At 42.6% G+C, this 23,483-nt stretch overlaps 1 protein-coding gene across 2 annotated transcripts in view; it reads right to left on the bottom strand.

The window, feature by feature from the left end:
* Positions 1 to 23,483, bottom strand: part of ano2b (anoctamin 2b) — a 114,214-nt gene that overhangs the window by 70,520 nt on the left and 20,211 nt on the right. For both annotated transcript variants that reach the window (XM_048268632.1, XM_048268633.1), the window contains exons 7-15: positions 21,839 to 21,893; positions 20,477 to 20,528; positions 11,282 to 11,337; positions 10,871 to 10,918; positions 10,536 to 10,600; positions 10,302 to 10,436; positions 8,335 to 8,495; positions 3,688 to 3,770; positions 947 to 1,036 (exon numbers count right to left, since the gene is read on the bottom strand). In XM_048268632.1, the coding sequence (XP_048124589.1) occupies positions 947 to 1,036; positions 3,688 to 3,770; positions 8,335 to 8,495; positions 10,302 to 10,436; positions 10,536 to 10,600; positions 10,871 to 10,918; positions 11,282 to 11,337; positions 20,477 to 20,528; positions 21,839 to 21,893 (745 nt within the window). The remainder of the gene's footprint in view (positions 1 to 946; positions 1,037 to 3,687; positions 3,771 to 8,334; positions 8,496 to 10,301; positions 10,437 to 10,535; positions 10,601 to 10,870; positions 10,919 to 11,281; positions 11,338 to 20,476; positions 20,529 to 21,838; positions 21,894 to 23,483) is intronic.

Here is a 23,483-nt window from a genome sequence, read left to right as displayed (position 1 = left end):
GAAGAGTGATAATGATAAATGTGTTTGTCTGTCCTTGATCCTATTCCGCATACCATCAAACTTAATTGATTATGCCAGAAGTAAACGATTATTACACATTGCAGTTTCAAGCTGAGAGAGAGAAATAGATATGTCTCACTCTAAAGTGTTATCCATCCTAAAGGCAGAAGAGACCTTTCTGTCCTGTACATTTTAACAAAACAGAGCGGTCATTCAACACAAGAATACCACTCTTTCCTTTCTTCTTCATATGACTCTAGGGGTATATACTAGGGGTGTGAATCTCTCATGTAAAAGACGATACGATTCGCATCTAGATACATGGGCACGATTCGATACAAGAAAAGATACATGTTCATAAAAAACGATTCAGTACGATTCGATGTGATTCGATGCAATTTGATGCAGTTCAAGAATGGAAAGCATTCTGAAAGATTTTTTATCATTTGCTCAAGGTGCACATTCATTTTATATTATCAGTTATCATGGTCATGGTTGTCAATTAGGCAAAAAATGTGTGAATATGATTATCTAAACTGAGGTTTGTTTCATATACTGTACTGTATTGAAATGAAAAAAGAATAGTCTACATTTCAGTCAAACACAGCAGCCAAATACAACATATTTTTTTATAGACTTTATAGATTTTATAGAGTTATATCTGATTGTTTTCAAGGAGCTGGTTCAAGAGGTGATTCATGATCACCTCTACCAAACCTATCCAAACGCCTAACCCCGACATTAACCATAAACTCTATTTCACAGAGTTTCAACACGCAATCTGAACATCTGTAAATAGTCTACAGGGGACCATGAAAATAAAGCATGACGTGTTGATAGTTTTTGTGAGTCCAACTTGGTTTTGGTTCTTCTGCAGGGGACCATCAAAATAAAGTATGGCAGAACAGTGTTGATAGTTTTTGTTTGTTTGTTTGTTTGTTCCAACCTCATTTTTGTTCTTCTTTTTCATCTTCTTCTTCCTCTGCCGCTGCCTCTTCTGGAGAAGGATGGTTTCGTATTTGGGCCTTGGGTGTTCCTATGAATACATACAGACAGGAGAGAGAGGGAGGGAGGGAGAGAGGGAAAGAGAGAGAAGGAGGGAAAGGGAGAGGGAGAGAGACAGAGACAGAGACAGAGAGAGAGAGAGAGTCACTACAGATTGCTCTTGTAGTGTCCTAAATGGTCTGAAGACTTTTTTGAGAGGAGACGATCACTACTGGAAAGGGACAGACAAAAATAACCGAAGGACCAACGAGGGGCTGAAATCTGGGCTGTCGTGTTGAAAGAAGTCTTGGGGTCACAGTCACCAAAAAAATAAAATAAAATAAATAAACAGAAACATAAATCTAACCTGAGCTCCATCCTTGATAGAAAGATGCCATTTCAGGTGGAAATAGGCAATAGCTTGTGACAACATCCTCCAACTGAGGGGTCACTGCAGTGTAATGCAAACACTGGTTCAGAAAGTACTGTGGTGGTTTTGGGATGAGACAAGTATGAGATGACATGGGAATTTGGGTGGTAGCTGAACTTTTTGGAGCTGTTGAAACCAGAATAAGTATCACTGTGTGTGTTTGGCCAAGTGGTAACTTGCATAATCCTCTCAGCCCTATTAATTCAGCATTAGTACACACATCTTGTCAACAACCATAACCCAGAACCCTCTTTCTAACCTCAAATGGGGGTGGTGAGGGCGACGGTAGCATAGTGGCCAGGAAGGAATTACATTGGATGGGCAAGATATGGGGCTTTCTAAAATTGATAGTTCCGGTCCTTGATTGTTGATGAGGTTATTATGGGATGGTTGTCAGGTTGTGTCTGGTGCTGTTGTAGGTGTTATATGGGATGGTAACCCAGCTGAGTGTGGTAATATAGTGGTTATCATATTAAGGTTGCCCAGTTTAGTGTGCTGTTTTAGGTGTTATTATGGGGTGGTTTTCTAGTCGAGTGTGATAATATAGTGGCTATTATGAGACGGTTGCCCAGTTGAGTGTGCGGTTTTATGTGTTATTATGGGATGGTAGCCCACCCAGCAGAGAATGGTCCTGCTGGGGTTATTTTGGGATGGTTGTCTGGTTGAGTGTGCTGTTTTAGGTGTTATTATGGGATGGTTGTCAGGTTGTGTGTGGTGTTGTTGGAGTATTATGGAATGGTTGTCAGGTTGTGTGTAGTGTTGTTGTTAGGGGGTATTATGAGATGGCTGTCAGGTTGTAAGTGTGGTGCTGTTGTAAGGGGTGCTACAGGATGGTGGTTGTCAGGTTGTGTGTGATGCTGTTGTAAGGCTTATAAAGGGATGGTTGCCAGGTTGTGTGTCGTGTTGTTGGGGTTATTATGGGTTGGTTGTCGGGTTGTGTGTGGTTGTGACGGTCTAGCTACAACCGCACATGACTGGTGACCTGTCGGCACTCGTCTGCTACGCATCAGCTGATATTTGCGCACACACACAGACACACAACACGTACACTCATACATGGGCCATTGCTATGTGGCTAGCACTTTTAAGATGTGTAAGAAACGACACAAGACGGAGCTATTAGCAATGGTGGCACGTTTATTGTTTGTCTGAATTATACGCATAAGCTTGAATGTTTGTCAACTGATAGCTACCGATTTGCTTTCATGGCGTCGTCCTCTCGTTCCGGCTTCTGAAGGTCGGGTGGCAAAGGAGGGCCGACTGGATGCCATGGACTGTTTATGGGTTCCGGGCGGTATTGGACCGTTCCATTAGGTTAATTGGTTGTGGGGGATTTCGAGATTGTCCTGATCAAGCCGCATCGATGATCAGTCCTACCACATGTAACCAAGTCTGTTATTTAACAATGTATTTTGCTAATTTTGCTAGTGACATTATGATGTATATTTATGCTTGTGGCCCAGGGTCTGTCTTGTCTATTGTGTGTTAATTGGTTGTTTAGTGTTTACCTGTCTATGTTAAATGGTGCTGGCCGCCAGGTATATGTTCCCCTCTGTCTAGTCCGATGTTAGTCTTGTCTGGCCTATGTGATGTGTAGGCTACTGTGAGTACTATGACTCTGTTACAAACCCGCTGTAATAATTAGAAGCTAAAGCAGATTTTTCATACTGGTTCAATATCACAATTTTGGAAGATTATTATTGTTAACATTTTTTCTGTGCATTTTTCTATGGACTCTTCTGCTTGGCCGTTCGATCCAAGCCAAATAATAAATTACCGTCCATCTTCAACTACTGCCTCTGCTTCTTTGGCCACGCCCACATTGGTTAATGTTGAGTGTTTTGTTGTTGGGGTTATTATGGGATGGTTGCCCAGTTGAGTGTTTTGTTGTTGGGGTTATTATGGGTTGGTTGTGAGGTTGTGTGTGGTGTTGTTGGGGTTATTATGGGATGGTTGTGAGGTTGTGTGTGGTGTTGTTGGGGTTATTATGGGATGGTTGTCAGGTTTTGTGTGGTGTTGTTGGGGTTAATATGGGATGGTTGTCAGTTTGTGTGTGGTGCCGTTGTAAGGGATATTATGGGATGGTTGTCAGGTTGTGTGTGGTGCTGTTGAGGTTATTATGGGATGGTTGCCCAGTTGAGTGTTTTGTTGTGAGGGGTATTAAGGGATGGTTGTCAGGTGGTGTGTGGTTTTATTGCGGTTATTATGAGATGGTTGTCAGGTTGTGTGTGCTGCTGTTGTAAGCGGTTTTGTGATACGGGTTTCTCACTCACCTCCTCCTCTTCCATGCCAGTCAGGTCCCAGCAGTGGTTCAGGCTAATCTGTCTGCGCTTCCACTGTTCCAGAAACGTGACCACTAGGGGTGTACACAAACACACACACACACACACACACACACACACGTAAGACATTTATGCATACACACACACACACACACACATAAAGGCATTTATGCATACACACACACATAAAGGCATATATGCGCGCGCGCGCGCACGCACACACACACACACACACACACACACACACACACACACACGTAAAGGCATGTATGCATACACAAACACCTACTGTAATATGTGCCCACGCGGAGGCAAACACACACACACACACACACACACACACACACACACACACACACACACACACACACACGTAAAAGTCCATTTGCACATAAAGGTGCATACAGACATACACAAGACACACAGACACACAGATACACAGACACACACGTTTTTAGAGCTTTTGATTATTTTAACCCATGCAGTATTGATTGGCATTTTGTTTACAGTGATGAATAGAAGTGGTGTTAGATTTAGAGTGATGGTCTCGGCCCTTTCATGGTCGTCAGATGACATTCAGTGTAGCCTACAGTTCAGGCTCAGTTGACAGTTTGCTAAAAAGCCACTCACACACACACACACACACACTCAAAGTTTGCTGTCCATTACATAATGAACCATTACAGTGTGTATAGTGTTACCGGAAACTTTTTTTTTTTTAACATGCTCCAAAGTGCCAAAAACTTAAGCACATCAAGTGTCCCTGATGCTTGATTGAGTTACAGCAAACCTCAGAGGGAACACTTCCAAAAAACAGACTCTCATCCATGTGTACGCGTCATCCTGCCATCACAAAGGTACCCAAATGAAATTTAAAGCCATGGCTTCTGATTAAAATTCAGTCCAAACATCCAAACACAGCGTGGCAAAGCACATCACACACAGAACCTTCTAGAAAGACCAGAATGATCACAGTCCGTCCGGTACGATACCGTGTACCCCAGGCAGAGGACAATCATGAATACGTAATGGGCTGCCCGGTTCTTCAGTGGAGGTCCCGCTATGAGTAATAATGCATTGGCCCTCTCTCAACGGCACAGGTGAGTGAAAGACAAGATGCTGTCATCCCACCCGGGGGAAGAGAAAAGGGGGGAGAGAGAGAGAGAGAGAGAGGGGGATGGAGAGGGAGGGAGGGAGGTAGAGAGAGAGAGAGGGAGATAGAGATGGAGGGTGTAAGAGGAGAGGATGGGAGCAATAGGAGAGAGAGGAGAAAGAAAGAGAAAGAGAAAAGGAGGAAGTGGAGGGAGCGAAAGTGAGAGAGAGAGACAAAGCAAGCATCAGGCCATGCCACAACCGCTCAATCCCACGCCGAGTACTGACAGCAGCAGAAACACAATAACCCTGCCCATTCAGACAGCCAGAGAGAGAAAGAGAGAGAGGGGGGGGGGAGGTAGACAGCAACAGATAGATAGCTAGATAGATAGATTGTGGGGCAGCCGTGGCCTACTGGTTAGCGCTTCAGACTTGTAACCGGAGGGTTGCCGGTTCGAACACCAGTAGGCACGGCTGAAGTGCCCTTGAGCAAGGCACCTAACCCCTTACTGCTCCCCGAGCGCCGCTGTTGTTGCAGGCAGCTCACTGCGCCGGGATTAGTGTATAAGTATAAGTATAACTATATATACTCTTTTGATTCTGTGAGGGAAATTTGGTCTCTGCATTTATCCCAATCCGTGAATTAGTGAAACACACTCAGCACACAGTGAACACACAGTGAGACACACGCTCAGATAGATAGATTATCTATCTAACTATCTATATATCTGTTGCTGATAGATACTGTAGATAGATGGATAGATAGATAGATAGATGGAGGAAGAGACAGAGATAGACAGGGAGAGACTGAAGAGCATGGCCAAGAGATCTCCGCACAGCTTGGGCTCTCTGCACCACTCCTCCTTTCTCACCATTTCCCTCCCTCCATCTTACCCATCACACCATCCAATCTATTTAGAGTTGTGCTATATCTTCACATACTGTGATCTTTCTTCTATATCGTAAGAATTGTTCAGATAGCGATATTGGCCATATAATTGCACAAGGATAATTTGCATAGCTTTGTGATCAATTGCACATATTGCCATATGCAAACAGGTGCCCATTGACCCCCCCCCCCCACCTTGTCCACCCTCCTTCCTGATGTACCTCTGCTGTAAGCTTGCCGCACCACAGCAGGACCGATACGTTGGACAGGTACACAGGCAACAGGTACACAGGCAACAGGTATGCAGGCCCCTGCTGCTCCCTTGCTCAAGTTCATGAAGTAGTAATGCGTTGTCTACTAGCAGGGCATGCGTAAGACAATACAGGCAGGAGAGAGGCTATCAGGCGCCTCCAAAACACACAATATCAGGCTCTGATGAAAGTAATTATCAACCATGCATGTAGTGTAGACTGTGTGAAGGAGTAGACTTTCACCGTCATGTCGGTCTAAAGACTGGGATACAGTATGCTCAACTCAAGTATCCACTCACACTACAACAGAGAGACAGCCAGACAGGCAGGGCTGGTTTAAATTCATGCATGTGTCGTTTGGCTCAACCTTATGGGAACATCATATGATCTGTATAGATTCTGTATAGATGTAGATAAAAAATAAAGAAATGAAGAGAATGAATGAGGAAAGAAAGAAAGAGAGACAAAAGATAGTGAAAGTAAAAAAAGAAAGAAAGAAAGACAAACAGAGAAAGGTGATCAGAAAAAGTGAATGGGTGGCAGATGAAGAACGATAGAAGGAGCGAGAGAGAAAGAGCACGACAGAGAAAGAAAGAAGAAAGAGAGAGAGATAGAGATAGAGTGTGGACAGACATACGGATACACACAGACACTGAGACTGAAAGGAAGACCAGCTGAGAACATTGAGGTAAGTGAGGCTCGTCTTACAGGCAGGTACAAAACAAGTGCGTGCAAAAGGTGATAAGGTGATATGGTGATGTCCTGGTCTGTCCCTATCCCTCCCTACAAGTTTAACTTAAAGGAGCATGCTAACACAAGTAATAGGCTAACTGGTGTAACCCACTTCCAATGCCAGACTGGGTTTGTGCATGCACAGAGAAGAGAATGGTATGCATCCTCTCATCTTATACCATGTCCTAACCAGATGCAATGCGAGCAAACATTAGCGATAAAATCTGTTTAATTCCATTGTTTTCAATTCCAGTGAGCGAACATTAGTGATGAAATCTGTTTAATTCCATTGTTTTCAATTGGAGTGTCCTGACTGCAAGTGACACAAGTAGCGCGATGCAATGCGACGTTTTGAGAGAACTTCTGTCAGACGCCCCGTGTATATTTTCTTTCTGTCGCCCGCATTGCTCTGTTATTTTGAATAACATAATAGAAGGGCATATTTTACAGATTCAGTGTCGACAGATAACATTGACAGTCGCTCGCTCGGATCCTGTTAGGACATGGTGTTACTCTGGGGAAGATGTCGAATAAGCCAATTTCTCAAAAAGTTGGCACATTCCTATTCAGTTATTAAGTGATGATGCAATAATGGGATAATAAGTCTCTTTCCGGGTCCAACGGCTTACAGAGCCGCTCGTTTTTCTCCATAGACAGTAAAATAAACTATTTGTTCCGCTAATCAGAGTAGCCTTTAAGAAAATTGTCATCCTACTACTCAATTGTTGCCTCAACCTAATAAAATCCTATTTTTCACGGAAGCCTGGACATTATCCTTGATTGTATCATCTGGCTGCATAGCTACATTAATTACTCGGTCAAAGTTAAACGATTTTGTTTTACTCTTACTAAAACGGAAGTGATGTTGACAAGGTTTAGAAGTTGCAAAAACAGGCTGGTTGTGCTAGTAAACGTTTTTTGACAAAAAAGCTGTTGGACCCATGATGTCGGACTTAACAACCAGATAAAGTGAGAGCTGAAGTGCAAGTCTCCAGGTTCGAGTCTGACTGGAGGTCATTTCCCAATCCCACTTTCCTCCGTCACTTGTCGAATAAAGAAAGGAAAAGCCTGACAGTATAACATTAAAGTGCTCAAAAGACTTTTTCTTCAAAGCCATCAGAACTGGAGTCTTTATTAAATAATCCAGTGGTATGTGGCTCAAGTCCGTCGCCAGTTTCTCACTGCTTGCTAAATCCTTGTTGTGCTAGATTTGTGCTGTTGTTGTTTTTGATGACGATGATGTCTTAAGTTGTTGATACACTAACCAGCAACACGGATCATCCGATAAGCACATTTTCTCTCAAGGGACAATAAAGTTGAATTGAATTGAACTGACTGAACTTCAGAGTCAGACAAGAATCTGAAAAAAATAAAAATAAATAAAAAAGATAAAAATAAGGACAGAGGGAGAGAGATTGCGGGATGGACAAAACAGATAGAGGCAGAGAGAAAGAGATCGGGGATGGATAGAATAGAAAGAGGCATAGAGAGAGAGATTGGTGATGGATAGAACAGAGAGAGGCAGAGAGAGGCCGAAAAACACAGACAGACAGACCGACACAGACACACACCCACACACACACAACACACAGAGACAGACAGAGACACAGACACACACACAGACAGACACACATACACACACACACACACACACACACACACACACACACATACCCCAAAGAGACATGAAGATGGAGAAGAAGACGGTGGCCGGGTTGTCGAAGAGGTAGCTGGCTCGGGCCGTGCCACAGGCGGTGCTCAGGTGCCAGTATTCGCAGGCGCCGTCACACAGTGGGCACATGGTGAAGTTCTGCCTGTTGTCACACATCTCCATACTGGCACCACACACACACACACACACATACACACACACACACACACACAACAGAGTTGTTGTTGTTTTAGGGAAAAGGCTTAAAAACAGAGATGCAAAAGAGCAGTTCATATTGTGACTGAGAGGATGTTGTTTTGTTTTATTGCAATGAGGTCTTGGAATAGCCTTAGTCTTAGAACAAAAAAAACAAACAAAAAAATTCATTATTTTTCTTTCAATATTTTTTGTTCTAAGATCACAAAGTAATTTATCCGAGTACAAATCCACACTCAAATCTCTAAAGAAACAGACATAAGCAACTTTTAAGGCTCAGAGACTTCAAAAGGGAAACTTTTCACAGAACAGAAAATGGGAAATATTTTTACATTCTTCATATTGTATAAATAAGAAGTAAAGAGTATTAAATTGTTAAGAAAAATATTAATTTGCTTTTGGTTATGCATTAGATGATTTCTAATTTCTCTCAGTAATGAAAGCTAAAGTTTTCCAAAGCGTGTCCTCCAAGTGACCTTGAGGAAACCCATTCCACGAGGGAAACAGAAAAAAGTGGGCGTTTGCCCTGAGTTTGTGTCAACCTGAGCCAGCAGATTCTGCCTTGCCAGTCGCTGCCCTTCTGCCCACCTCTCCCTCCTGTTCTCACTAAGGTCCTCCTACCGTCGTACCCTCTTAGCTGCCTTACGCCCACTCACCCTGGCATCCAGTCCCCGTATCACAGCAGGAGCTGGCGCTCTCGCCCGCTTCGCAACATTTAGTTTCAGTTCTTTTTTTTTTAAATTTTTTTTTTTTTTTTTCAGCTCAAAACAACACATTTGTTGGCAAGAAGTTTGCTCTGTCTGCAGAAACAAAGGATTATCACTGCTGAGAGTGTTATCAAAGTTATGAGGTGTAGAATCCTCTATGGGTACCCCTACACTAGCTAAAATAAATAAATAAATAAAATACAAATAAAAACACATTCAGTATGTTTGGATTATTTTTTTGAAGGAATTTGAAGTTCACGTAAAGGATAGATGAAAACATCATTTTTGACCAACTCGTGCCCCCTCAGGTTATTCCCGAAGGTTGTGAGTTAATGTTTCACTAGTTTTTCCTACTTGGATTCCTAGTTTTGGACATGAACTGCATTAGCTCTTTAAATAGTATTCGCAGAGAGTGAGCCCTGATTAGGTCTCACTGAAGCCTTCATGCCAAATTCACAAGTCTGAAGCTTAATATTTCTTCTATGAATCATGCCTCCCTCCAGCGCTCTAGATTTCACCCTTTTTCACTTCCATTCGGCTGCTGCTTTTGTCCAAAGCAAGTTACAGGAATCAATTACTACAAGGCCAGCCTCCATGGAACAACTTGTGGTTTAGTGCCTTGCTCAAAGGCACAATAGTGGCAGTTGGCAATTTAAACCAAAGTCCTTTTAGGCAAGTCCCTCCACTCGGCAGCCATATTGCAACGCTTTTTGGGCACTTATCGGGCCTCTATTTCAGCAGAAATGCACGTGCGCAAGGCTTCACGACACCAATCTTGCTCCAGGAGCGAGATCACAACAAATGATTGGCACGATGTCTTCACAACACACCACATGATTGGCTCAATGTATTCACATGTCAATGTTTTGCCGCGGAAGGGGTGGGATATGTATAGACAACTGCCATATTGGCGTTACAAACTAACCCTATGCATTTCTATGGAGAATCTTTTGAGTGCTGTGTCTCCTCATTAGAAAGTCTCTGTTTAAACCACAACCTTTCTGGCTACTGCATGCTAGCCCATGCCAGCAGTGCTCTTTAGCCACTACGCTAGGACCTTGACGTACCTGGGCACGTTGGTGTCGACGGTGGCACAGCCGTAAAAGAACACGGTAATGCCCACTATGGAGGCGGGAATAAGCAGCTGGGTGTAGACACCCAACCAGGCAAAGTACAGACCGATCTTCTCTCCAAAGTACTTCCTGGGGTCAAAGGGCATATTCAGAGAAACAGCATTAGGTGGGAATGATTGATTCTTTCCTTCAACATACTTTTGTTGTTTGGACGTTATACAATTGTACCTGATATAGTCTACAGGCTGGTACTTGTAGAAAGCTCCATATCTCGCCCACTCATCATGTAATATCTGAAAGACGATGGTCAGAAAAAGCCAACACATCTTTTGATGCACAATATTGTTCAATCAATTAAATAAAATTGTATCTATAAAGCAAAAAAATAAGTGAAATTGTTAGAAACAGAACTGGAACACCTAGAGCAAGCAGTAAGGCTACAGTACTTAGTGCTCGAGTTGTAATACATTACAACCTCATAAACGTTATGTATATCCCAAAAGTATATTCTCTACAGTGTAAATATTGTTGGTATCCCCACATACAGTATAATATAAACACACCTGTCTGTCGTTTCTCTCCTCACCCTTGGCTGAACCTTTGCAGTCACCCTGCAGATAAGGGAGAAGGACATTAACAACACAGATTAGAGATTGCGGGGAAACTCTATATCTTTACCTATTTGGCTGGCTGGCACTTTTATCCAAAGCGATTTACAGATGTGAATTAATTGCAGGGCCAGACTTCCTGGAGCAACTCGGGGGTAAGTGCCTTGATTGGGAATCGAACTCACCCACCTCCCGTCAACTAAATGAATAGTGCTTCTAATTTCCTTTATGATGGCAGGAAAGTGTGAGGTCCGGTAACCTACTGACAGGTCCATTTTTACATGCAGCAGACACTTTTATTCAAACTGATTTACAACTAATATCTATAGAGACGGTATTGAATTATGAATTCAAAAGGCTACTTACATCATGGAGAGGGAACGCTGCCTCGTAGACCCCTTTAGCTATTAGCGTGGTGATACCTACACAATGAGGACAAATAAACATGTCAATATCCTCAGAGGTCTTTTCCCCTCATCTTAGCAAGGCTAAGTAATTTACTTAACAAGGGCAGTCAGATGACAGCAGGCCCTTGCCCCCATCTTGTTATGTTGACCCTAAGGTGGGGATCACATAAGCCAGCACCAAGCGGCAGGTTTCCTATTGTTCTCTATGGTTCAGCAGCGGAACGGTGGCAACGCTGGCGGAACGCTAGCATTGAACAAGCTGAGCGTTGAACGTTCAACTTTCAAAGCGCAACGCCAGCGTATTCAATGGACAAACCATTTGTGTTACTTAGGAACGAGATACAACTTATTATGGTCTGAGCGTTGCGCTACGTTTGCCGCTGGCGCTTGCCGATGTGATCCTTGCCTTAAAGGTGTGGGTTTTTGAACATTCTAAAATAAGATTCTCTTCCGCAACAATTGAAGGTTCTAAAATTCTATGTTGAACTCAATGAACCCAGATATTCTTTAGAACATTCATTTTCCAACATTCCCGCCACACCGGTATGACGGTACACCTTAAAGAAACCCTTACCCAAATGCGGATGATCATGCAGGAGGAACCTGGCCCTTTACCTTGTCTGAAATTTGATGTACATCAGATCAGTATAAGTTACATGAGTGGACACACACATCCACCCAGACAGACGGACCTGATGACAATATCCTGGTTAGTTGCATTGCCATCCCCTCCCTTTAGTCAAACTGTTCAACAAGTTCCTCAACACCCCTTCTTACTCTCCTCCTCATCTTACTAGGACTACTACTTGTTTAAACAGAAACAACCTTAACTGATAGCATGGAAATATCAGCATGCCAACAGCATGGCACATGACACATCACTTGAAGTTTTCTAAACCAGATCTCCAGTTAAACAGCCTTTACTTCCTCAGGTAAATCACAGGATGAGAAAAATTCTGCCTTACTGTACTTCACTGACCGTACTGAGGAGGATTTTCCCAGTTGCTACTCAGGACAGGTTCAGTGTAAACGTTCCAGTCTTTTTATATTCCCTCCCTTAAGCATGGACATAATGTGACTAAATTACATGACTAAATGACATCAATTTCTCCCCGATAGAGCTTTCAAATGCCAGTCTTGACATGGTCATCTATCCTCTTGGTCCCCGTTCGACAACCATAATTTGTTTGTTCAGTTTTGTCTGCTCACACACACACACACACACACACACACACACACACACACACACACACACACACACCACCGCACCAGCTCCATCAGGGAGGATGTAACTGACTGAGTCCTCGGGACGAGGCAACAGCTGACATGTGGAACACAAGCTTTAATCAAACGTAATTAATCAGTCCGTCTTTGGAGGATCCGTATTAGCATTGCAGCGATTAGCCTGCCACTAATAACGCTCTTCCCTGCCACACACACACACCAGCCTCGCACAGCCCTCCACACACACACACACACACACACACACACACACACACACACACACACACACACGTACAAGCACATACACACACCCTGGCACCCCCAAACCACCCGCCCCCTCAAATCATCACCGTCTCCACAAGCAACAGCCAGTAGCACCCCCCACACACACACACACACACACACACCCCCTCACACACACACACTCACACGTTGCCTAAACCCCCTACGGTCTCTGATTCAATTCCAAAAGACACCCTGACATGACCCATATAATTCTGAGCGATGGAACAACAGAGAGAAAGAGAGAGAGAGAGAGAGAACGAAAGAGAGAGGGAGAGAGAGAAAGAGAGAGGGAGAGAGAAAGAGGGGAGGAGAGAAATACAGTGGGAGAGAGAGAAGTGAGTAAGAAGAGGGAGTAAAATAGAGAGAATGCAATGCCAAGAGAAAGAGTGATACTAGTGGATGTGGCAAGAGAGGGACAAATGAGAAAGAAAGATAGAGAGAGATGGAGGGAGAAATAGAGAGAGAGAGCAAGAGAGGGAGAGAGAGATTGGGAGAGAGGAAGGAAGGAAGGAAAGAAGGAAGGAAGGAAGGAAGAGTGGAGAGTGAGTGAGTGAGTGAGTGAGTGAGTGAGAGAGAGTGGTCAACTTGGTCAACAACAAAACAGTGAAACCCTGCTGTCTGACCAGGATGACCAGGATGTCTCCTCACCCATCGCTACGGAATGGAATGTCCACTCTAGAGAGGGGGATGCTTTTTCTCTACGAAACTCCCCCTCGCTCGGTCTGAAGCTCTTTTCCTTTTCTTTTCATCTTCCATCAAGGGTTTTCGCTGCTTCTTCGCTGGCTCTGCCATTATAAACACGTTTGCAACAATCGCTAGTGTTTCGTTAGCCTGCCTCTGTGCTGTATCCAGGATGTAAACTGATCGGTTGACGGGTATGATACACTGATCTTGCAAGCGGGATATTCTTCCTACAGGCAGAAGGGGCGGGCGAGAGAGTCTTCATTTGCCCTGTAATGAGTCATTTAACCATATACCGACTTTCGAAGATGAGTAATTAACACGAAAACTTTGCCTGGTGTCCCTTTAATGGCAAGAAATTAAAGGTGCTCTAAGCGATGTCACGCGGTACGCGGCAAATAAAACAAAATAATATTGTGTATAGATCACATCACTGTATTTACCACAGAGCCCAATAAATCAGCATCAGATCGTGCTTAAATCATAAAGACTGAAGATAAGAAATGCATTCTTTAGCATAGCCTGCTCCTGTGTATTAACCTCATAGCTGAATGAGAGAGAGACTTACTGTATCTGTCTTTGCAGATAGATATGCATCGGCTCAGAGACAAGCATATCAGACATGTTTGGAAACTCCAGGGGGACATGAAAGAGACTAATATGTCTTTGCAGATAGACATACAACGCCTCAAAGACAAGCACATGAGACATGTTGGGAAATTCCAGAGGGACGAGAAAGACCAGTAGACTGACATTCTGAAGAGCTCCAGAGGGACCTTAAAATTCTGAAGAGCTCCAGAGGGGCCTTAAAATTCTGAAGAGCTCTATAAGGGCCTTACAATTCTGAAGAGCTCTATAAGGGCCTTACAATTCTGAAGAGCTTTATAAGGGCCTTAAAATTCTGAAGAGCTCCAGAGGGACCTTCTAGTGCTGAGGGAAGAGCTGAGGAACAGTCCAACAAAATAGCAGACGGTGCACGCACATCCAACTTAGTACAGATGCAGGGTAAAGTAGATCCGTAAAATAAAGAAAGAGTACCCGCACACTGTTGCTGCTGCCCGGCAATTTATTACACGCGTTTTGAAATGTTGGTCTTCGTCAGGTGTTCCACCAGGTGTTACATTTGACGAAGACCAACATTGGTCAAAACGCAGTTTAATAAATCACTTCGGGAGCAGTAGCAACAGTGTGCGGGTACTTTTTCTTTATTTGAACAGTCCAACAAAACCTTGTTCTAGTACCACAATAATCCAACAAAACCTTGTTCTGGTACCAGCCCTCCCCCTTCCCAACATCAGCTCTCTCATCCTCCACAAAAGGAGGACACTAAAACATCATCCAGGTAGAAGGAGATGTCTACAATGAATCCACTCATCTGTGAGCAGGTTCCAAAAACTACTAGGCAGAAGAGATAGAGAAGTAGACTCCACAACAACTACAACATGAACAAAATAATCCAGAAAGTATCCTTCTAAGTGACTCTAATGGAAAATTCTGAAATATGAACAGTCTCTTCCTCTCTCCTTATTTGTTAGAATAAGACCTCATGGGGGGCTGTCATTGTCATGGTCATTATCATTTTTCTGCATTGGTATCAGAGTATTGTTTGATGATCTACTTTACTATACCCCCTTATGAGCAAACAAGTACAAATCATGCACTCCTGTCATAGACTGCTGTTGTCCTCTTGAAATACCCCCCCACTTCCATGTCAGTTTTTTTCGGACTTTTCCTTCCTGAGGATAGTTTGTAGCGCTAGGTTTCATCAATTTATCATATTATAGGGACATTGCTTATTAATGTTCATTGCTCATTGCTTAGAGACATTGTTGAGGACCACTGGCTCTATTTTTTTTTTTTTTGTAATATTTTTCCTTACTAAGGTTAGCATGAACCCTGCTGGCGGGCCTGATCTGGCACCCAGGCCAATTCAATTCAATTCAATTCAATTCAATTCAAATTACTTTATTCATCCCCAGGGGGCAATTAAATGGCACAAAGAGCAGCATATTCCACCACATACAGTACAACATCAATAAAATAAGTTAAAAACTAGATGTAATGCATAGCGGTACAAAATATGACCGCCGCTCAGTCCTGTACATCCGTTCCGCGAAAATAAATCACACTTCAATTTGTCTCCATATTTTACTCCATCCCCCACTCTTGAAACTTTTGTGTATGCTTGTTTGGCATGCCTGAGTGTGTGTGTCGCTGCACAGAAAGTACCCTACTGGTGCTGAAAAGGTGAATAGATTGTAGAATAGCCAAAGAAGATGTAGAATTGTTATAAAACCTTTAAAATCTCTAAACAATCACAAGTAGGGCAGTTCATCACAGTTCATCCATTGCAACTGGATTGATGAAAGGTCACTTACACCTGTAGGCTACATTGTATTTGGGAAAAGCAAAAGGTATCAGCATAATGTTATTTATTTATTTATTTTTATGTATTTATAAACAAAAACATCTCTGTCAGTTCCATGCCGTTTTCAACAGCTATCAAAACAAAGGTCATTTTGGATGGATGGATTTTTTTGAATGTTTCTTCTTCTACATAAGATTTTAGTCATCTTTAGTTCATGTAATACTTTATTGTCAATGCACAAATTAAGAAACAGTAGTCTGAAACGTTATTGTTAATGCACAAATTAAGTAACAGTAGCCTAGTCTGAAACAAAATGCTGTTTTACATCTAACCAGTGGTGCAAATAACTGACATGTCCAAATGGGCCTTGATGAAATGCGTCGCTAGACTGTTCATACACATTTTAACGGGCCAAAGTTGAAGAGCTTTTGTCCGTTATTGTTAGTGCAAATATAGGCGGATTCATGTTCCCTTGCATTGTTTAACTGAGGTCCATGGCTAGTCTGGCTTTCATCAGACCAAGCTCAATCTTTTAAGAAATCAAAAATAAATAGCGGAGGGCAGATCAGGCTGGGTTCACCCAGCCTAGTCCATAGGCACCCGATATTGTTTAATTTTCCGATTGAGATATACACGCTCTGGCTATTCTAAATGCAAAAATGCATCAGGGAGTTATGACAAAACGGTAACTAACAAACTAGATCCTAATAGAAAGTTGTTAGCTTCCCTAAGCTACAGGTAGGATTATAAGGTAGGCCTATTGACAACATAAATTGTCAATAGGCTATGCTGGCGACACAAATAAAATCTCCTTTGGAAACCAATGGCTTACGCCTTACAGTATCAAGCGGACTTAAACTGTCATATCGTGGGCGAAAAGTTGTAATAACATTCACGCAGCTCCATGAGTCAAGGAAAGCGCCTAATGAAGTAGCCACTTCTAAATGGGACCCACTACACAGTAGCTTAAGGTGTTTTGCTAAAGCAGCCATAATGAAATGAAGGTGTCATTGTTTGATACTTCACAATAATACGTGCTTTTTAATTTCACAGACTACAACTACCAAGCTGTAATCAAAGCACATCGATTCCCCTCACACCCTGCACGCACTTAAAACAAAAATAAACAGGTGTCTCAGTCTCACGCATGTATAGGCAAAACTGTATCAGACCGGTGTAACGTTGGTAAATCTTCCATTGCACAGAATGATTTTGTAGCACGTGCAATAAATTACAGTCGAAAGATACAAACAGTGCTGCTATACATTTGCTTGGTATAACCGCATTTATAGTTTTCTACAAATGCAATAAATCAAATGCCTCCATCACTCAACCAACGCTTAACGGTAACATTACCTAGGTCCTTATTGATATTACAAGATTAACGCATCTGCAGTAAAACCAAGCAAGTCCGATAAAACATCCTCAGATTTATTTCGGCTTCAAGAAGAAATGGGAATTACACTTCATGTGAACATAGTCCTATCCTTATTAGATGTTCGCTGCGTAAATTACAGTCCTTGTATGAAGCGCCCATTGTTTTTCCAACCCACTTTTTAACTTCCAACAAAATTACGCCTCACTGCAACGATGCCATCTAGTGGACAAACGACTACTTCTCGCCAATACTGAAAATGCAGCCATGATGATGATGATGAATATTTATTTTGGCTTTCTTTTAATCCTACTGATTTTCATTTTTTACCGGGGCAAATCACAAATGAGTGATTATGAGCCAGGTTGATGTGGGCCCTTGAGACCAACATACCATAAAAGATTCACAGAGAACTGCGCCTGCCCTACCCTCCTTTCGGGGGTCCAGTCCAGCGGGGGCTGCAGATGAAAACGAAAAATGACGGTTCCATGCTATCCATGTGGGGTACATGCTCACCAAGTTTTGTGTACCCCGGTCTTTCAGTGTCCCGAATCCTTTGTTGGTGTATCGCCACTAAATGTACACATAAATTATTTTATTGTAAGGCCCCCATGAACGAAAGTACACAAAACTTGGCATGCATTCAGAGGGTGTCATAATGATCCTACACTTTTAATTTCGTGCAGTTTTGACCTTGTCAGCCAGAGATATTGAGATGAAAACACCTAATTTTTTTTGCTTTTTAATTTTTAACTAGGTGGCGCTATACATGAAATAAGTGGTAATGGGATGGGTTGACATGCCCCTTAAGACCAACATACAAAAAAAAAAAGGTGGACCTCCTAGGCCCTACGGTTCTCGAGATATTCACAGAAAACTGTCTCCGGCCACCTACAGGCCAGTTGGTGTATAGTAACATAAATTAATTTATTGTGTGGCCCCCATGAACGGAATTCCACAAAACTTGGCGTGCATACAGAGGGTGTCATAATGATCCTACACTTCCAATTTTGTGCAGTTTTGACTATGTTAGGTCACAGATACCTTCAATTACACCACCTCATTTTTACTTTTTGTGTTTAACTAGGTGGCGCTATACATGAAATGAGTGGTTATGGAATGGGTTGACATGGCCCCTTGAGATCAACATACAAAAAAAATGGTCCTCCTAAACCCTACGGTTTTCGAGATATTCACAGAAAACTGTGTCTGCCCTACCCTCCTTTCGGGGTCCAATTCAGAGGGGGGCTACAGATCAAAACGAAAAACGATGGTTCCATGCTATCCATGTGGGGTTACATGTCCACCAAGTTTCGTGGTGTACCCGGTCTTTCAGTGTCCCGGGAATCATTGACGGAAATTTGGGCATGCGAAAAAAAAAAATCTGACTAAACACTCAAGGCCGGTCATAATAATATATAAAAAAAGGGGGGGAAGGGGATGGGATGAGTGCAACAGTCATCAATCTACTGAGTGTTGTAGTATAGTCCAAATATTGGGGAGGGGGGGGGGGCTTGGAGTTTAGGAGCTGGACAGCCCTGGGGACAAAGGCCTTATGTTTAACACCCCTAATGTAGAGTGTACATTGCGTCTGTGTGGAATATGTTGTTATCTTGACCCATATCCAATGAGATATCTGTAAAGCACATTGAACTAAAATTTGAGAAAGAAGATTTTTCCTCTATTATACAACCCTTCATTTGCCCATTTCTCAGAGTTGAAACTACAGAGAAAGCGATCACAATGAAAAAAGACAGACAGACAAATTAGAGAGAGATGATAGGAGGGTGGGAACGACAAGGATGAAGCCAGAGATGACAGATTCAGTGACTAACATACAGAGACACAGACAAAACAAAGAGAGAGGGACAAAGAGGGTGTGGGTGTGTGTGTGTGTGTGTGTATGAGCGTGTAAGAGTGAGAGAGAGAGAGGGAGGAAGAGAGGGAGAAAGAAAAAGAGTGAGAAAAAGAGCTTGTGACCCTGTCTGTTCTCAATCCATCCCTCCGCTAGCCTACATCTCTGCCTGCTTCTCAGACAGTGTGTGTCAGTGACGATTGCTGCTCTTTGGAACAGGGGAAGCTCTGATAAAAATGGTCAAATATTAAATTAATGTTATTAAGGCGCTATATTGTTCTTTGAGGGCAAAAATTATCCCAAAACCCAGAATAGGCAAAACAGTAGGCTATAGAGTAAGCATGGCATCATGTAGCCTACACCGTTATATAGCGCGCTACGTAACTTAGCCTAAATACACAACTGAAACAAAACCAAGTCACAAACTCTGTAACTCCACATTACGGTTTTATTTACAGTAGCCTATGCTATTTACAAAGACAAATAGAAACCGACTGTATTGCTCCCAAATTACGCATCCCTTGAACTTGAACCACTTCCTGTCAGATCGCGACATATGCGGTCAATCAAAAAGAGTCCAGCCTCTATCACGGTTCCTCCAATCATCATACAGAAGCTCGGCGTCCAGGCCATCCCACTGTCCCATTCACTCCCAGAGACGCTGGGCTTCCCTGGAAATGACGATTTTGTGGCACTTGTCCAATAAACGTGTAGCTTTTCTGCACTGAGATCAGCCCACTCTGTAAGTGCCATTGAAAGTCTAGTGAAGCCGAGTGTCTATGGGTTTTTTACCTGTTTTTTTGATGGATCGTGTCGTCACAGCAATGTATTACGGGTGCGAAATCACGATAAATGACCGACAAAACCTTATTGCTGAACAAACTAGCCATGAAGATGAACATGTTTTCAGCATGTTCTAGTTGGAATAGTAGGCTAGAAGCTAATGTAATAGTGTTATTTGATGCGATTTTCCGTGATATTTTAGGAGGCTGAGCTTCCCCTGTAGTCTTAGAGCATTCGCCTCTGGTGTGTGTGTGTGTGTGTGTGTGTGCCTACATCTCCGCCTGCTTCTCAGAGCTGCCGGCTCTGTCCTTCTGCTCCACAGTGGCTTCCAAAAGAGCATATGGTAGCAGGGGCCACCAGCACACACTACCCCCTCACACACACCACAACAACCCACACACACACACACACCCCTATAGCTGTCCATCCCCACTCTCTCCCTGCCCAGCCTGGGTTGACACTCTTTGGGATTCCCCCTCAGGCTTGGCTAGTCTGTGTGTGTATGTGTGTGTGTGTATATGTGTATGTATATGTATGCATATGTATGTGTGTGTGTGTGTGTGTGTGTGTGCACCATACCCACCCATGCTCTGACTAGACCGTGTGCAGGCTGTGCGTCGAAGGATCTCATGTACCTGGGGATCCCAGGAGAGAGGGAGTAGAGAGAGAGACAGAGAGCATTTTTGGCACAGTATGGTCACTGTGGCACTAGTATGTGAACCTGCAAGGCGAAACCAGTCGCTTTGGTAAAATGTAGAAAATTAAGTTAGTGTGCTCACATGAACGGTCATAAACTAAGCTTTTCAACAATATGTAGGATATTGCAAAAAGTATCGCTAAGATAATGGCATCCAAAGTTGGCATGGTTCTCCCGTCACGAAACGCCAGAAGAGGAGAAAATCACCTTTTTAAGTAAATTGTCACGCCCGATAGTGTGAGGACAGTTATTAATAGCCATACGGTAGCATGTTTTTGAAGCGGATGACTGACTATGTGCAGTTTCATCAACCGTGCAATGAGTGTCTTTTTCTGCCCCCTAGTTAATACCTGGGACGGTGCTCGGAAGGTTTCACTATAGAATAATTAACCCTTAAAGGAGTACCGTCACACTAGTGTGACGGGAATGTTGAGAAATGAACGTTCTAAAGAATATCTGGGTTCATTGAATTTAACATAGAATTTTAGAACCTTCAATTGTTGCGGAACTTAGAACGTTCAAAAACCTACACCTTTAAGGGTTAATGTATTTCGGGGAAGTAAGGGGAGAGGAAGTTCTGTGTACACAGATTGCAATACTTCAATGGAAAACTTCTCCTGGTCCCTAAAATGACGCCAGGATAGTTCGTGCCCTGAAAGGGAAGTATTTCACATTCATATTCAGCTACATCTGCCAAGAACGATAGAGAGCTGACACATTGAGTAAATCTTAGCTCTACCGTAAAACCTTATAGCGGCGTGGACAAAGGGAATGACTGAATCTTCACCTAAATAATTTCAGGGTTTAACAGTCAAAACTTATGTTTTTCCGTGAAATTCGACATTTTAACCCATACGTTTGTTTATCGTGGATTTCCTCAAAATAGCACCGTGCGCAAAGTGACTGGTTTCGCCTTGCACGGTCACGTATTACAATATTTATCAATTCAATATTATTATATAAATTTCCTTTTAGTACATTAATCTACTCTGATAATATTGGGTCTGAAGTCCACAATATGGAACATAGCCTTGTATGCTTTAATATTTATGCTTTATGAACATAATCTTTATTTGCAATAATATTGTATCGGGGCACGAAAGCCGTGCAGAGTGGTATGTTCTTCTGACCACGAATACACACATACACACACAGACACACGCACACACACACACACACACACACACACACACACACTTTCTATCTCAAGCAAGCAGAAGAAAGATGGAGAAAGAGACTTTGACTCACAATTCGACTCCTTGTGGCATTGTCAAAGAAGGTGTCCTTGGATTTGATGTTGTACCTGAGAATAAACAATGGCTTAGAGATATTACAGACAGAAATGGACCAAGCTATTAAATACAACGCACGCACACACACACACACACACACACACACACACACACACAAACATGGTCAGTCACAGGGATTAAAGTGAAAAGTGTTGTGGTAACGCTATTTCGGCTACTTTATGGTACCAGGGCTGCCAACCTTTCAAAAAACATTGGAGTGAGATTCGGTGGGGCCAACCAAAATTGTGCCGCGTACACAGCTCATTCAGCATTATACATTTTTGAGGACAGCCTGGACTAAGCATATCTGAGAAAGTATGATGTGATAATATTTGCATGTTTTATGCCAGGCTTTATATCAAGAAAAAAACATTGCGTCTAATTTTTTTCTTCATATTTTTGCAGTAATGTGACTAGGAAGGCAAGGAAGCATGCCAGTAGAAATATGAATATCTGTGTAAGTATGATTGTCTGGAATCTGGCAATATAAGAACCAAAGATTCTAGAGCGCTACGCTCTAGAATTGTTGATAAGAACCATGATACTCTGTGGCTAAGGAATTTACAAAAATGTATGTATTGACATTAATAGTTTACATTAAAATATGGTGCACCGGGGCCCAGGCAGGAAGGGGGGCCCACTTCCACGCCCCCGATATGGGCCCCCTCCCGTAAGTACTCGGGCTTGGGCACATAGGAAGAATCACCTCTGACGAATTTGAGAGTGTCTCAACAACCTCATTCCAAAATTCTTGTACTTTTGAACAGGACCATAAACAATGGAAAAGCGTCCCTTTATGTGTTTCACATTTAATACATACATCAGGAATATTTAAATGATTCAAAACCTCTGGAGTGATATACAGCCTCATTGACCATTTATACTGTAATAATCTGAAACCTGAATTAGAAGTTTGTGTTTGTGATTGGGTACGAATATTTTGCCATTCAGACCCACTTATCTCCTCCCTTAAGTCTGCGCACCAAGCAAGTCTCTTGTCCTCAGATGTCTCTGGAGACCCAGATGACAAAATCTTATAAAAGATGGAAATAAGTCTTCTCTGGTGTGGGCTTACCATGATATTTTCTACTGCTGAGAGGTCTGGCATTGAGAGCTTTTTTTGGGTCTTGTAGATGAAGTCTCTGACTTGAAGGTATTTAAAGATGTTTAGCAGGTATGTCAAATTGTTTTTCTAATATCTTCAAATGGCATGAGAGCATCTTCCTGAAAGAGATCTGCTATTTGGCCAATACCTTTCTCTGCCCATAGTTTAAATCCCTTGTCTTTTGCCCCTGGATGAAAATTATTGTTTCCCCAAATGGGTGTGAACCGTGATATCTTAAGGGAAACCTTTAGGTAGGTAAGAGGTATGTTGGCTGAAGTCTCTCTTTTCATGGCCACCCATGAGAGGGATGGACTGGACCTAAACCAGAATGAGGTTGTCCAAAGCTGGCATGCCCAGTAGTAATATTTGAGATTGGGGAGTTTCAACCCTGCCCTGTCATATGGGAGATATAGTAGAGAGAGACGTAGTCTTGCTCGTCTGTTACTCCATATGAAATTTCCGAAGATTTTAGTCATATTTTGGAAAATATGACCAA

The sequence above is a fragment of the Alosa alosa genome, chromosome 17 (genome assembly GCF_017589495.1).
Source record: "Alosa alosa isolate M-15738 ecotype Scorff River chromosome 17, AALO_Geno_1.1, whole genome shotgun sequence".
Taxonomy (NCBI): domain Eukaryota; kingdom Metazoa; phylum Chordata; class Actinopteri; order Clupeiformes; family Clupeidae; genus Alosa; species Alosa alosa.
The sequence above is the reverse complement of the archived record's forward strand: the minus strand, read 5'-3'. Positions and strand labels throughout refer to the sequence as shown.